General features: G+C 40.8%; 1 protein-coding gene across 1 annotated transcript in view; it reads right to left on the bottom strand.

Annotated features, from left to right (window-relative positions):
• The window catches only part of LRRFIP1 (LRR binding FLII interacting protein 1), a gene marked incomplete at both ends in the record, with an annotated part of 108,137 nt that overhangs the window by 50,905 nt on the left and 40,340 nt on the right, over positions 1-16,892 (bottom strand). The window contains 2 exons of the mRNA XM_080346297.1: positions 3,587-3,604; positions 10,791-10,877. Coding sequence (XP_080202423.1) covers positions 3,587-3,604; positions 10,791-10,877 — 105 coding nt within the window. The remainder of the gene's footprint in view (positions 1-3,586; positions 3,605-10,790; positions 10,878-16,892) is intronic.

Raw genomic sequence — 16,892 nt, 5'->3', positions numbered from 1 at the left:
CGTAATGAGTCTTGAATTCCTGACCCATTTAAGTCAAGTCTCATTACAAGGGATCCAAACGCAAAACACTTTCAGGATGAAAAATGCTGTCAAATCATGTTTACCATACAGATTTGTCAAACCAGGAAGACAAGCTGAATACAAGTAATCTCTGTGCACTCTTATTCCCTGAACTCAGAACTCCCCAGAGCTCCTTTTCAGTACACGAGGCCTTTGGTCTACACTTGACCATCTTGGCAGCGGTGGTATCGCCAGCGAGCACAGAGGAGGAGCCTCTGGGACATGTTTCACCAATGCAGGCAGACTGGAAAGCACTCTGCATTTCAGTACCAAATCCCATGTGTATTCCTGGTAGACTGGCTCTTATGAACCATTTCTCAGTTTGTATTTTATTCATACAACATTGACAACTTTCCTTTGCATCACCACCAGACAGCAAATTGTTCAAAGATCGACAAGTTTAGCAGGACTTTTCTTCCTCGCCAAACATGCGTTTTGAATCTAGTCTTGGGAAGTTTGCATTTATAATGGTGACCATAACATTCCTGTGTAAAGAACAAAAAATCACCAGCCTAAAGCACAGTAATCGGCAAATGGAAATCCTGCTTAAGGAAGCATAATATGTATTTTAGAGCAATTTAGAGTATGTGCTTTGACATTCCTGTATTTATGGAAAAAAACAAGCTTTTACTTGCCAGCTTTCTTAGAGGTTTGAGGAAGCAATATCAACAGTCAAAGCTTAAGGTAATGATCAAACAAATTAGAAACCTGTTCTGTATTATATTCTGAATTTAGCACTCATCTCAATGGTAATAATGTAATTTTACTTTCACCATTAAAAACCTCATTCTCTATTTATTAATCAACTAGAACAAACAGCTGCATGTTCTTTGATACTGTATCAGTTTATTCTCACTTCAGAGTTCTTCCTCATTAAACAAAATTATTTTCATGTGAAAGTCATCTTCATTTTCATCCTAATAGCTCTGAACAGTCTGTTACAAAGTAGAATAGGCAGTGGGGTGCTCAATTACCCATCCTGGATACCCCAAACTGTACAAGGACCTTTGAATGTTATCAGTTTTGGGGTCAAACTGGGAAAAAGCAGAGGCCTGCAGCAATCCCATTTATTAGGAAAAATATTAGAAAATAAGTTCTTAAAGGCAATAATTTGAAAACAGGAAATAATAAATTCACTGCATTGCAGTTTTAAATAGTATGCAAACATCTCCCTGGAAAAAGGAAAAGAGACAACGGCTCAGCAAACTCTTTAACCACATCCCTATGAGAATAGGGAAGTATTTTCCACTGCCTTCCCTGCAAAGCATCTGTGCGCTCAGATACATCTATTACCTCTATACAATGTCTAGCCAAAGTGAAAATTCTCCCTAAAACTGCAAGAAATTAGAGTGCACGACATGAACCATTGTTTCTTCAAGCATTACACACTTCCGCACAAGTGCTCAGACTAGTTTCTTCCAGGCAGAAGCACAGCACACACAACATGACCCCTGAAAATCATATGAACTCCAGCTGGTCAGGATTGTGTACACGATCAAAACCTACCGATTATTATGCTTTGTGGGAAATCAGGTCAGGTAAAGCCTTATTAAAGGATTTTTTTCCCTCCCTCAAGAGATGTATAACATTTTCTAACACTAGAAATAAAAAAAAAATCCACTACGAAAATTGAGAATCCTTCCTCACAAATAGGAAGGATCCATAAACACGTTAATAATTTTTGTAAGGTCTGCTGTTTCCTTTTCCTGACCTCCATTCTCCTTACTTTCTAACATAGGCTTCTGAATTCAGCTTTGCAAAAGGAAGATGGGGAAATACCCCTTCAAAAACTTGCCACAAGTTAAGTTCCACTGGGTCTTTTCCTCCACCATGTAGAACTAGATGGCTAAATGCTTAATATGCCCCAAAAGAAAAATGTTAATGAATGCATTTGCCTTGAGACTATTTTTAATTTATAATCTTTTAAACAGCATATCTCACACTGGACTGCAGTGGCAGCATTTGAAGTGTCTGGTATTTTACCCCGTCAGTCTCTTCCCATTTCTTTCTCTAAGGTGACTGTTCTGCCCGAGGTGTCTGGTTTGAATAGACACATGGGTTAAAGGAAGAAATTGTGCTTATCCATTTGTTTGGTCTTCAGTTCGAGGCCTTTGCCAGACTCAAGTTGCCTTCTACCCTGAAAAGTGATATTACAATTAAATAATTAATGACATTAATACCATTGAGAGAGAATTCCAGATCAGATTTGCTTGCTAAGTGATAGTGAAATTGCTAAGACTTGCAAACCCACTATGGGATGTTGCAAGGCTAACCCACTTATCTTCTCATCCATATCAGGACACCAACAGTAAACAACCTCCTTGTCTCCCATGGGGCTGCGTATGTACCAGAAGATTAAATTAGTTCCTATTAAGGAGTTTGATAATGAGCCTGTTGATCCACGGGCAGATGTTAATTTGAGTCACTCAGTACATAGTCAACTCCACAAATAAAAACAAGAGTAAGAGATATTTGTTGCCAAATTCATGGGGTCAGCATTCAATAGCAGAGCACATGATTTGAGTAGCTATCTTCATACACATACGCACTTAAAGAGGAGAACAGCATTTCCAAGAAGCACACACACTGCTAGGTCAGGCAAGAGAAACATGCAGTTAAGGCAGCTGGAGTGCCAGAACAAACCAGGCTGTGGGTTGAGAACACATTTATCATTCAGCAAGCAATAAAAATCTCAGGGAAAAAAAATATTCAATAAGGTAGAAAATGGCAGGCTTGAAGAAATATATGCTTCTCCCTCCCTGCAAAAACTTTCTGGAGCTATTTCTCTTTCTAGTACCACAGAGTTCACATGCTTGAAGCACGTAATAGCCAAACATCGTTAACACAAACCCAAAAACTCTGTTGTTACATAGCAAATGACCTCAGTTACAGCTATTATCATTATCTTTGCCATGGTTTGGAACTATCAGAGGAAAATTGGGAGGAAGGAAGAGATTATGACTTTATACTGAGAGTATTAAACAATACAGAAGCATTTACAATGCTTAGGTCACATCGCAAGAAAGGCCACAGAGTTTATTTACCAAAGGATTACAAATTCAAATGCAGCGTCCCTGATTTACTTCAGCGACTTTCTGCAAACAAAGTGATCTGAAAGTCATTTTTTCTGGTGACACCTGTTAGATGCTTGCCAGACCAAAATATTTTCAACAATACACTTGGCCTTCAACTCAAAAATGGGTGTACAGTTCTTAGGGACACGTGGAGCCACCATACTCAGCTATGATGGCTGGTTTGCCGAGCTACTTTTCTACTTATTCTGTGCCAAACAGTCTGTAGAAAAAATTATATTAAGTATCCAACCAGGCACATTATACACAGGTCATCTTCCCTCACTCCCCTTTATTATCCACTCCACAAGCCTACAGGATGGAAAGAGAGAATTGTATGGAAATACAAAGCCTGCTGTGCATCTTCCACTCTTTAGGGGTTTTTCTGATATGTTAGCAAGACTCGATGTGGGAACACATACATGCAAACAAGAATGAAAGACAGCAAGCCCTACCTTCTGAACTTGATAGATCTAGGGGAAAAGGGAAAGGAAAGAAATAAGGAAACAAAAGCTACATGAACAAATAAGTAGCAATGCAACGTTCCACAGCTCATTCTAAAGGGAAAAAAAAAATAATCATTTATACAGAATATACAGCAAAACACAAATACAAAACAGCGCACACTGAAGCCTCGTAGAACTACGTGGAATGAAAGCAGCATTTACATTCTAGGCCTCCTCCACATGAACAGCTAAGATGCAGCATCCCCATTCTCACACCCTCTAGGCTCTTAGAAGAACATGTAACTTTTGCTCCCTAGACTTTGTACCAGACCACAACCCAACCCAGCTGTGAGGCAGGACCTCTCGCTTTTCCAACCTCCCTCCTTCAAAGTTACAGATGCCCAAATATTCACCTGGGATGACAGTTGCACATCATCTACCACAATAAAAGCAAACGGCATTAAATACAGAAAAATTGTTCTTTTAAGGACAAAATTTGTCCTTAACCAGTGAAGCACAGTTATTAATGCAAAAGCATCAATGCTATACATACTGCACCGTGGCAGTTTGTTAAAAGTCTCTGAAAATCTCTTGCACATACATTGCCAGCGTTGGAGGATCTCTGCAGGTTGCTTTTTCAATTTTTCATGTTTCCACAGAGACTCACACCATTTGCAGGCACTAACAAATGCACTGCTGACTGTACAAAGTTGTTCCATAGTCTTGAAACATTTTAATAATACACAGAAGCATTACAGCCACCCTAATACATGAAAAGAGAAAACATGTTTTTTTTCTTGTCTCCTTCCTAGCATTTCTAAAACAAGAAACCTTTCTTGTTCATAAAGAACTAACTGGCTGCACAAAGCCAGAAGGAAACTGAAGCTTCATTCTCCCCACTTCTCTGCTGAACACTTCGCTTTGTATCGGCAGGAAATGTACCACAGCCCTGGTCTCGAAGCCCTCAGCTGCCTTTCGGCTTCTCTTCTTCAGTAAGCACTGATGTGAATAAATACCACCACCAGCCTTCTGCTCTGTGAGTACAACCCCGGAGGAACGTTATGTTGTTCTGATTCCAGTCCTTCAGCCGGTCAGCAGGAGGCAGGGTAGTCAGCCACCTGTATTTTGGAATATTTGGGCAATCCCTGCCATCCTTTGCTCTTCTGGTCCACCTCAGGGGAACTCAGATCCCTTTGCTGGGAAGCAAAGCGCACTTCTTTCAGGCCCCATGCTCCTGATCAGGTTCCCCTTTGTGATCATGAAGGACAACTGCAGAACCCAGCTTCATACCTCAGAAGCATTAATTACTATAAGTGCAGAGGGGGATAATTGAGACCCACATTTACAACTAGCATTCCCACACAACTAATCACCTTGGTTATCTTTTACTAAGAAAACCTTGAAGAGGAACATGAGCTAAACCCTCCCACAGTTCCCAAGACTGCATACTGACTGATCTTTTGCTTTTCCATGGCACATGCAGAGTGCCTTTCATCCAAACACCATTTTAGATGTGGCAATTACCACGGAGCTGTTTAACCTTTAAGCTTTAACTTCTCCATGCTGTTATTTCACCCACACTTCAAGACAACACCATGAAAGTCTCATTTTCTAAACCCTGATGCTTCAGGCTTGGCACAGTAGGTATTCCTGCTGAATGCCAAGCAAGAACCACAAGAGGGCTTGTGTCCAGCACCCAGATTGCCAAGGGACAAGATAACAACGAGGCCCTTGTTTAGGGCCAGACACTGTGGATGGCAGTGGAGAGGGGCACAGGGACAAAGCCAAGCATGTCATTGTAAGTGTTCCAACACTTCATAAAACCTGGAGTATTTAGTCATCCATTAGCTAACAGGCAAGATAACAGTTCTGCTCTTAAGTGACTGATCTTTCATCTGCATACTATCCTTCTTAGATAGTATGTTACAGGAGAAAACACATGCTTTTCAACAATTATCTCTACTGCAGGAATGTCCCCCACAAGGCGTTTAACAGTCAACAGACATCTAAGCAGTCAACTGTCTTAAACAGCACTTTGCTGTATTACAGTATGACAAAAAAATGTGTTTAATCCACAGTACTAGTTGAAAACTGCTTTCCAGGTTTTCTCATCACATGAGGTTTCCCGCAAAAATAAAGGTTTTCACAGAAGTAACTGCAGAACAAGACAGAACAAGAGAGTCCAGCATGCTTCAATGGCAGAAGGCAGAAATCCAGAGCCTACTAAAAACATCCTCAACTTTGTCCCTCTCCAAATTTTCATGTGCATCTCCACATAGGTTGTTTAAGATAAAGATTAACCTTCACAACCCACTTAATTTCTTCCTTGTATATGTAAACACCAAGTTTCATAGTCAGTTTCCCCTCCCATTCAAACCAGGAGAATTCTGCTTTTCTCTCTTTTTCCTGCACTGCCTGGGATTTTAAACAGCTTCAAACAATCCCAAATATCAGCTGTGCCATGGGACCCTCTGACTCAGATCAGACTTGTGGGCACTAAGTCCTAGCAAGGGAAGAAGGGGCCCAAGTCACAGGATGGGTGATGAGATCAAGAGTGTTTACAAGTCTTTTGCCCAAATTAACTTGGATTTAGTACATTTACTAAATTTACTACATGCTCAAGGAACCCATTGTAGAAAGCACTGGTAACATATTCTGTTCTAAAGAAATACAAATCCAAAGGATGAAAAGTACATGTAAATCAGTATGCTGGTAAAGAACAAATTCACAAAATAGCCAAGGCAAGTTTTGTGCTGTGCCCTTTAAAGTGAAAGCTGCAAATGAAGCCAGGAGACAAGCACAAAGCTCTTGCCTTGAACTAAAAGTACAGGCTCATCTGCTGTGTGAACTGGCAAGCAAGAATCTTATCCTGCAAATTAAGGAGTGGGAGGAGATAATTCTCTTTTCACTTCAGGCAGTAATATCCGCTTAAATTGTGGTCTCCAAGTGTCAGTCCTTGAGGAGACATTTAAAGTCCTGCCAGCAGAACACACAGAAGGTACTCCTACATAAAACATTCTCTACAATTAGCCCTAATGCTGCAGCTTTTACGTGTCTTGAAACATCACTGTAAAATACTTCTTGGGAAAAAAGACTTTAATATATCTTATGCAAAGCTTCTAAGAAAAAAAAAAAAAATACATAGGAAAAAAAAATCTTCTCTCCATTTACCTGGTAGCCCTGTGAGAATTAACAACTTGGTACACAGAAAAACTCAGCTGACAGCTCTGGATTTGCTCTTCTGCCTGAATTAAAAATAAATATCTGAATGCACACAAGCATTTGTCTCAGTACCAAACACATCTCCACAGTATGAGCCAATGGGACTGGCTTTAGACTCAGCAACTGTAAACCAAATGTGTGAAGGCCATGGCAGCATGGTATGGTAACAAACACAGGACCCACCACTGATCTGACTCCCATCATCTGGGTGGGTACCAGTGGCACGGAAACAGGCAAGGGAGCAAGTATCACGTATTATAATTGCCCTTAGAACACACATTGGTGTTGCCTCACGAGACTTCTCCTGTACTGACTGTCACACAAGCACACCAGAAAACATACTGTGACCTCCTGATTAATTATTTACATCTTTGGTGAACAACAACAAAGCAGCACAGAAGGAGAAATCAGAAACATTCAAGCAGTTATGTTTATTAGATCTGTGCCTTTCTTAGACCCTCATGTCCAGGAACCTGTTCTCTACTAAATATGTAAATATATACACATATATGTGATTCATGAGTGGTCACTACCCTTATCTTCATAAATTAGCACATACCAGATTATGATTCTTGCACTCATCCCCTTTCTTCAGCTCCAGGAAACACCTTTCCTTTACCTAGTTTATACTTTCCTATTAAACTTGTGCTCATGCTCTTCTCCTTACCCTCCTCTCCCTGAAAAAAAAACCACATGGGCACACATAACCCTCTTTCAGCTGCCTGGCATGAGGTGATGGCAGCTGACGAGATGATGCTGCCTTTGGAACACCCCTGCCCCACCACAACGAACAGCGGCAGCCATCCTAAGCAACATTCCCACCTCTCACACTGCAATTCAAAGGGTGGGTTTTCTTCCCATCTGTTTCTGCTATATGATTTCTCCAGCTGTCCTCCACTACAGCAGTATGTTGCTTCACATCAAATCTCTAGAAGAATCCTTAGTCACCTCATATTCCAAGCCAAGTTTACAAAAGCCATCCCTCCAAGCACACAAACCATGAGATGAATAGCAGTGACCAGCCTGCGCAAGGGCTGAGTCCACACCAATACCATCATCTTAAGACCAGCTGCTTGCCACGAGCTTCTCCTAGAAAGCCCCCTTCGAAAGGAAAGGACCTTATCAAGAATTTGGCTGATCACACAATTTTAAATTGCCAAAAGAATCAACTGTGCAGGAATTTCTGCCATCAATTATGTGTGCTACATGAAGAAATTGCTGCCAAAAGAGGAGCTTGGTATGGTATTGTGTAGCCTTCCCCATTTACTGATAAGCTTTACTACAGTGTTGTGACCAGTCTTCGGCCTACAGATCAAGCCACAAGGCATTTTAACAGCCCTCCAGTGAAGTGGCTGCTCATTCTACCTATAGAAGCATTCATAAGGTATAGAACAAACAAAAATTGTTAGATTCTTGGTGCTTTTGCACTGGCATTTATTTTGTAATGGCAAGCAGAACATTAGTTAAAACACATGTATACTCATGATGCAAAAGTCACCCAATTATTTTAAAATGAGGAAAATGAAGCAGATTAAGAAATGTCATTCATACTAGATGGCAGGCAGCAGAGAAGCCAATTTCCAGTTCACATCCAAACCATTAAAACACCCTACTTCATTGCCAGCGAGAGCTATACTGCCATGTTTATGGCTTATAATGGTAACATCTGGAAACTTTTAAGCCAGGCCAACAATATAAAGATATTCTCAAGTAATCCATGCTCCACAAGAAGCCTGTCAGGGCATGTACATTGCTTTAAGCATGAACAAGTACATGCATATGCAATAAATTTATTTATTGCTTTTTAACTCTTGTAACTGGCTCTAAAAAGCCTTCAGAAGTAGCAAAGCAAGTGCTTTAAGTTCTGGTTATTCAAGATGTTAGTATTGGGAATACACTGTTTATTTCTCTGAAAAGTTTGCAAAGGAAAATGAAGATGGTGCACAACAAGCTGTACAGACACCAGTATCACAGTATGTTCTTCTCCAAGGAAGGGGTAGGTACCAAATCTTTTGTGTTGACCACTGGTTGGGATTTTCTATATTTATGTTTTATTATATTTGCAAGACATATGTAGCACTGAAAAGCTCCTGCAGCCATCCTTAGTAGCTCTACCTTGCATCTGGGAGCTGAGTCTATGCTGTTTGAGAAAAATTACAGAACACCCAAACTTGCAAAACATTAAATAAATGTCTAGTCACTTTACGTTATTTATGCCAGTGATTGTAGTGGATATCTGGCTCAGTTTTCACTGAATTTAGTATTTCAGAGTGATATCCTATACCATTCAATTTCTATTCATACAAAGAAGTTTTCACAGATTTTCAAGTCAATAGCTCTTCAGTTATTAACTGCATGAGTACACACACGAGCTTTAGTTTTCATACCAAATTTTCAATTTACTAGGACACCCTCAGCAGCATGAGCTTTTAATCTTCAAGGGGGTCATCAGCTCCATTAAAGTTATCTGCAAATTAGATGGTAACACCGCTGTCAGCAGCCACGACACCCATATTTAGTTTGCTGCCCAAACAAAACACCCAGTGGTTGTTTACCATGGATCTTCCAAAGGCTGCTCGGCAAGTCCCATTACTCAGGCCATAGGCACAGCAGGAAGCTTGACAGCACCAACACTTATCTGCACTCCAGGCCTTCCGACTGTAGTCCAGGTTGCAAGAAACATCCATCAAAAAGCAGCAATTGTAGCAGTAAAGGGTTTCTCTCTTCCACAAGCACTGTGCTTGCAGCAACACTCCCCACAGCTCTTGCTCCTGGTGTGTTTGCAGATACATCTAACCCTGCTGTGGCTACAGGGTGCTAAGACACATCCAAACGTGCCTCAACTAGACAAGAAGCTCCAGCACAAAGCTGAGCATGGGCAAACTGCCAAAGTGTTTCTTCTGCAGGCTGATTACTGCAGCCTGCACCCAACACTGGTCTGCTATCACACCCCAATTCACTGCTTAAAAGTGAAACTGGATCCTTCTCTGCATCCTAAAGCACAAATGTACATTTATTTTTACTACGTATTCCCACACTTCACCCCCAAACTCCTTACTTCTTCCCTTTCCCTCAAAATCTATTTGAAAAAAATAAACTATGATTGCTGTTGGTCCTATTACATCCACTCTGCCGCTTCATTAAGTGCACATCAACAAATATAAGTTTTAAGCCCTTCTGGTTCTCATCACTGGTATGGCCCACCTGTGCCAATCCATGTTTACAGCCCCATTCTAACAGCACTGCTTCTAGACCTTCAAAACAAATGCTGTTTTCAGGTTTTTGCAGTGGAGAATGACATTTAGTACAGCTCCTACTTAGCAAACACAACAGGAGCAGAATGAGCCTTTTTGGTCTTTATGATCATTCCTACACTGGGAGCCCCTGATCTCCCACACACTGACGTACAGGGGCACAGTAACTTTTCTAATGGTATAAAACAACTATCTCATCCAGAATTCAGGAGAGACTACACCAGGCATTTAATCCAAACACTTTGAAGAAGGTAGTGTTTTGCCAAGTCCAGTTTCTGTCATTAGTTCTGACAACAGCAGACCACGATTTTTTTTACAAACGGGTGATCACAATGCCAGCCTCACAGCAAGGAAGCATAACAACTTGCAAGAGGTATACAAGGGCCAATTCCATATTCATTAGATTTCTAATGAAGTGATAAGGATCCAACTCCCCAACGCACACACAAGCAAGCTGCATACTTCAAAGTTTAACGTTAAACAATGATTACTAAGTAACCATCAGTGTTTTCTGTGAATAATTATATTGGTTTCACCAAGATAAAATTGTTGCCACAATCTGAATTTTTTTTTTCAGGCTACCTCCTACAGTCAACTAACTAAGCAGCATTAGCTCCATGCACACTATTAATGTTTCAGCCAAATACAGATTAATCCTTTGTTCCAGGACCTCAGATTTATATACATATTTATTCGGGAAAGATGATGATCAAAACACCCCCACGCCATGACCGTACCTCTTTCTGCTGCCTCTCCAGTTCTTTCATTCGGATCTCCCGTGCCTCTGCCCGCGCCGCTCGCTTGGCCGCGAGTCTTGCTTCAGCCTGCGAACAGGAGCACAGCAATGAAATAAAAGCTGGACAATTCAAGGTGAAACACACTCGTCAAGCAGGGCATGAAATAAAGAGACTTGACTCGGCAAGACTGTAAACACCTGTAGGAGTTAATTCCCTATTGCAAGTAATAGCCCTGCCTTCCATAACTTGTTATGCTTCACAGGCAGGTAATACACCCTCGTGTAGGCACTACCCTCGGTTAGCAGTTGTGTTTAAAAGTGTTTAAAAGTTAAGTTTAAAAGCGTTTCTTTAATTACTGTTTGTGTGGACGGAGATGAAGCAGTGAGATTTATTTAAGAAGGGCAGGTTTTGCTCTAATTTTTTTTCCTGCACCAGATTGTTTTTATTGATGAATTAATGTGACCAGCAGCAAACACATTATGTGCCGTTTTTCCTGACTGTTGACATTGCACACAGGTACATGGGCACAGCAGTCAGGTAAATATTGCTGTTCAGCATGACTATGCACAACTAAGGCTGAAATGATCAAGATGAAGGAGTAGGGAACCTGAGAAAATGCACCAACTCAATTAACATCTCCAAACCTCCATATTCAAGTCGAAACCTCTCCAGAGTGGAAATGTGCCAAGAACGGGCCTCTTGGGAGATCTACAGTGCTTCCTAACTTCAGCCCAGTTAGAAGTGCTGAAACAAGCTATACAGTAACATTTTAAATATTCTGCCTTTATTCCCAAGCAAAACCAGTTAGTCTTATGGAGAAAAATGTCAAATTAGCTCAGGCTTGGTACAGTGCAACTGTGAGCAGTTCACCCAGCGTAACTGAGAACAGCTCAGCAGGGAGCAAAAGGCATCGCTCAGCCAGTCACCCAGCATTCCACCCAACTCCTCTGCTTCTGAAACCTCTTACTGTAAGTACAGCATCCAACTCAATGGGAAAAAGTGCACTAATATCAAGGGCAAGCATACAGAAAATCAGAATGCCAGCACTTTCACTAGCATTTCTAAACAGAAGGAAAACTAGGAAAAAAAAGTGTAATTTCTCTTTTGTAAGTATATTTGCCACTAAAATTTGTGGGAAAAGGCCTAAACCTTCAAAAACACAAAACAAAACATAGAAAAATGCCAAAAAAGGAGTAGATTGACTGAAAGTTTCAGCAAACAGAAAAGCGCTAATGAAGACCAAGCATGAGTTGGTGTATGGGAGGACTAGGAGCCTTGCAGTGCTGTGGACCTTAAATATAAATATAAATATAAAACAATAATAAAACCCAAAATATAGAGCCACTAGGCCAAAATCTAAGTTCACGTCACGCACCTTCTACAAAACGCCAGTTCCTAAATACTGCCGTTGTTCAGTTATCAACATTATCTGGGTTTACTGCATTGCCCTTAGACTCTAACTGGTAGGCAGGCAGATTCCTTTTGACAACTCTGGCAGCTCCCTGCTGTGCAAATACGATCCATTTAAACAAACTGAGTATTAATTCTTGCAACGCAGACAACTTCTGCCTGAAAAATTACTTATAACAACAGAAAAACCTTCTCAATGGGTAAAAATGCCCATGGCAGAAAGCAAAAAGGGTGGAATTTGCACAGTGCTGCTCTCTCTTTAGTTCATTGTTTGACTTTCAAGGTAACTGGCTCTGCCATGGAGAAAAACTGCAAAACACACCTGAAAATAAATATCCGTACCTCAAGCGGCACTACTGTAAGACTGCTCCACATTCACTGCTGTAAATACAGGATGGTGTCAGAGATAAGGACGACTCTGGGCTATTCATCACAAAGGGCTGCCAGGCCATTCATATGATACCAGGTAACAATCATTTTTTGCCAGTAGCCGTTCAAACACAACACACACAAATGCCAGGGAAGGGGAATCTTGTTCCAAGGATTCCAGCTCATCAATGATTTTTTGCGGAGAAAGAACAGGAGATACAGCTCCAAACAACACCTTTGACTCCTTATGGTTTAGAGGTGCATTCCCTCATCTCAACACTCAAGCTGTAAGCAGCCTGAAGAAACAGCGCAAAAATTAAAGTAAACAAACTTAATGCTGTACATATATTCAAAAATTGCACCTGATCTAGGTGAAGAACAACATCAGTGCAAACCATTTGCTATATTTTTCCCATATGGAAAACAAGGGACCTTAAAGTCTCCATAGGCAAAACACACCAAACAGTACAGGATTGTCTACTTCTTACATTCCACTTGCCAGAAAACGACAGAAACAATATTATTTTGATGTTAAAATTATTGTTGAGCTTTTAACAAAACTCTACGCTGTATGAAAATTTCAGATATTGTGTTTAGCACACATTAAGTATCTCCCCTTCTGTTTTTCTTGTATGACTATGGCGAAAGGCTTTCCATGCTTGATAGCTACGTTGCAGAATTATCTATTGTCCAGAAGTGAGCACGATATACAGAGAAATTCAACAACTTGAAAAATGGAAGAAAAAAAGGAGTTTAGCAAGCTATTCTAGGGCTTCCCTGAGGACAAGGCCCACCTGTTCCCTAGATACCAACTGCAGTAAGTTAAATCAATTTTTCTTTTGTGCAGCACACTAGTAAATGTCAGGTTACACATACGATACATTTCAGTTTTAAGTGCCAATCCATGGGGTGTCTCTAATTTATTTTATTTCAGCTTTGTGTTCCTGTACCCACACATGCAAGGCCAATTTGCAAACCTTTAAGAGATGCAAGAGTAAAAACGCATTTTCACGTAGTATCTTTGACTAACAATAGCTTATATCTGACACAAGCATCTTTTATTTATTAACTTTTTCTTTCCATGGCCAGATGGCTCTTCAGCATTAAGTATCTTACAATATAAATAAGAGAAACCGTATATTCTGAATCTTTTTAAATAGCTTTTTAGCTTTTTTTAAGGTATATATATATTGGTACCTTTATAAGAAGTCAACAAATTGTTCTTCCACCCAGTATTTTAAAGTAACTCATTTTTATCACATCAAAACAAAGAATTACAGAGTCCTTCAGGCTGGAAGGGACCTCAGGAGGTCTCCAGTCCACCCTCTTTCTCAAAGCAGGTTCAGCATTGAATTCTGATCACGATCCTGTTGCTCAGGGCTTTATCCAGTTGGCTCTTGAAAACCTCCAAGGTTGGCAGATTCACAGCCTTTCCACACTCCTGCCTTGATGCCTGACCATCCTCACAGTGAATATTCTTTTCCCCCCACCTCAATCATATCAGAACCTGCTCTCTTCCCATTTAAAACCACCGTCTGTTTCACCGTCCTGCTATGCATCCTCATAAAGAGCCTGACTCTTGCCTTCTTAGTAACCTCAGCTTGTATGCTGGAAGGCTGCTGTTAGTTCCTACCTTAAGGTTTGGTATTCTGCAAATACTGAAAGTAAACTGGCTGTTACATTTTTAAACATGTTCTCAATGGTGCCCGGGTGCTATTTAGATGATTACACAGTTATCATTGTGGTTTCTGACAAAAATGCCAGCTCATCTGTGCTGGACAAAGGCAGTTTGTAAGAAACAGGCCATCTTTCTCTAAGGAGTTTTTGAATCCACAGTAAAATAAGACTGTGGGTGACAAGAAATACATAAGGATAAAAAATTCTCAGTGCAATGGTGTGATCAATACAATAAGCAATGGTCTCTGATGGTATCAGCGATATGAATAGCACTAAGATAACGATTAAGCACAAATCAAACACTTCCATGAAATAAAATTTTCTTTGCTTCCTTGGGTAAGGTTGGTTGAGAAAGACTGGATGTGCTCTTAATCATCATCCATCTCCCTTTGGCGCTATAAGAAAATAGAACCACTAGAGTCTGTGGAAGGGTAAGCTAGAGCTCCCAGGATCCTCACAGGTCCTCAGGAAAGTCCTCATCTAAGCAGGAACAAAACCAGCCCCCCAGCTGCACAAGTCCAGTAGCCTGTCTCAGTGTTTCCAAACCTCACTCCCCTGAGGCTACACACAAGCTTTTGGAAGGTGTTCTCCAAATGCAATAATCAGGTTGGTCATTAAACAGTCAACCTCTGCCCTTTAAAATCCCAGTTTTGCCATGCTTTAGTTAATAGAACTACTTAAAATGAAATTGTTTTGATATTCTGTAGACGGCATTGGTGACAAACCTGGCATCGCTTATGAGCTCAGAGGAAGTAAATCAATCAAGGCAGGGAGAAGTCCACACCTAACATTTATTGTGTACAATTTTATCAGTCAAACCAAAAGTCTGGTAACAACCCTAAGGTCCAGCAAATTCTGCAGCAAGTATAGGAGGCAAATAAGAACAATTACATGCAGATTTTCCTGTGCAAAAGCACAGCTTGGCTAGTGACAGGAGTAGCTACCCCAACAGCAAGGCACACAGCACGGACATTCGTATCACGACCTCCACTGTCACCTGCAGACTTTTACACTAATACATAAGAGCGTCAGATTTATAACGGACCTCCTCCTGAAAAGCAAGGACCTGACTAAACTCATCTTGAATTTTTCAAAGCATACTCTCTGAAAGGCTCGGATTCTGTTTTCACAGTAATGGTTATGTGCTATAAATACCTTGATTTCTTGCACAACCTGCAAACAGCAACTTTAACCTTATATTTCTCTCTGTGTGCTGACTAAACCAAAACGGGCTTTGCCTGGATGACTTTGGACTTCATCCAGCCCAAGCACATGTCAAAGCCCAGACCCAAGACACCTCTAAGGGCAGTGGCAGAAACAGGCGCTGTAGCCTGCAAGAGACACAGTTGAACATCATGAAATCACCAAATTCATACAGACTTCTGAAATTCAGACTACAAAAGCTAAAACAAAAGACTCAAGGTTGCCAGCATAAATAACTATTCAACAGATTCAAGATGGAAAAAAAAAAAAGAACATCCCACATTAAGATTGAAGGAACAATCTTAAAATCATCTAAAATTCACTAGTGACTCAGTGAGCAATACAGGCCTCAATCAAAAGTGACAGATCACTGGCAAAAACAGAAGAATAAAAATATGAAGCCTAACTGCACTCATTACAAAGCTTTTGTAACTTCCCTTTTAGGAAATATTGCTCATCTGATAAGAACAACTAGCAGATTCAGCCATACTGTGCATGTCATACAAAAAAAAACCCACCAAAACCAACAACTCCTAAGGGGCTTTCCTAACGTAAGGGGCTTCTGTAAAGCCTCGTGGGCAAAACAAGAAGAGATGGCAACCACACTGCTGAGACGAACACGGAAATCCACACCAGCTGAAAAATAATCGCCTTAATTTATGTAACTTGCTCAAATACATCCTGCATTTTTGTCATTTTATTGCAGTTGCCCAGAATGATTTATAGCCACTAAGCCCTGAAACAAGTATACTGTTGCACTGCAAAGTGCTCATTGCTTTGTCAGCCCCTTTGCTCAGCACTCGACACCCCTGCTTAAGGGTCACCTTAGTTTTAAAATAAAAATCCAGTCCTATGCAACCGCAGACCTTTACCCTGCCTTAAGGTGTTCGGTATGTTCAGCTCTGAACCAGGAAAAACTAAGCAGTCTGTAACCTGGTTCACTACTGAGGTACAACAGCATCTGAAAAAAAAAAGCCAGAAGAGATATTTGATCTCAGGTGGGAAGGGTGAGAAGCATCTCATTATGCTCTGTGCAGCATGAGGCAGTGGGGAGAAGTGGGAGTATGAGATCTGCAAGCGCTGTAGAGTTACCCCTACACACCCCCTTTTTAAACACCACTCATCAAGAGGAGGCGAGGTCTGGTTGCACCCGGGGCCAGCATATAATGCACAATGGTTACGGAAGCGATGACTTCCTGGCTTCAAGTGCAGCGTCGGGGAAGCTGCACATTATCATTTTGATGAGTGAATTATTTAGGTGACTTCGTTAGGTAGAAGCTAACAACACACATCCTGAAGGTGATCATTCTCAGAGCTTTTTCCCTCATAAAATGTCCAAGAGTTCATTGTTCAACTGGAAACCCCAAGAAAGAGCCAACAAAGACAGGAAATTATGCTGCTTTTTTGAGCAGTGAAAAATGACTATGTTGACTTGCCACATAG

Source organism: Nesoenas mayeri (genome assembly GCF_963082525.1).
Source record: "Nesoenas mayeri genome assembly, chromosome: 6".
NCBI classification, from domain to species: domain Eukaryota; kingdom Metazoa; phylum Chordata; class Aves; order Columbiformes; family Columbidae; genus Nesoenas; species Nesoenas mayeri.
The sequence above is the reverse complement of the archived record's forward strand: the minus strand, read 5'-3'. Positions and strand labels throughout refer to the sequence as shown.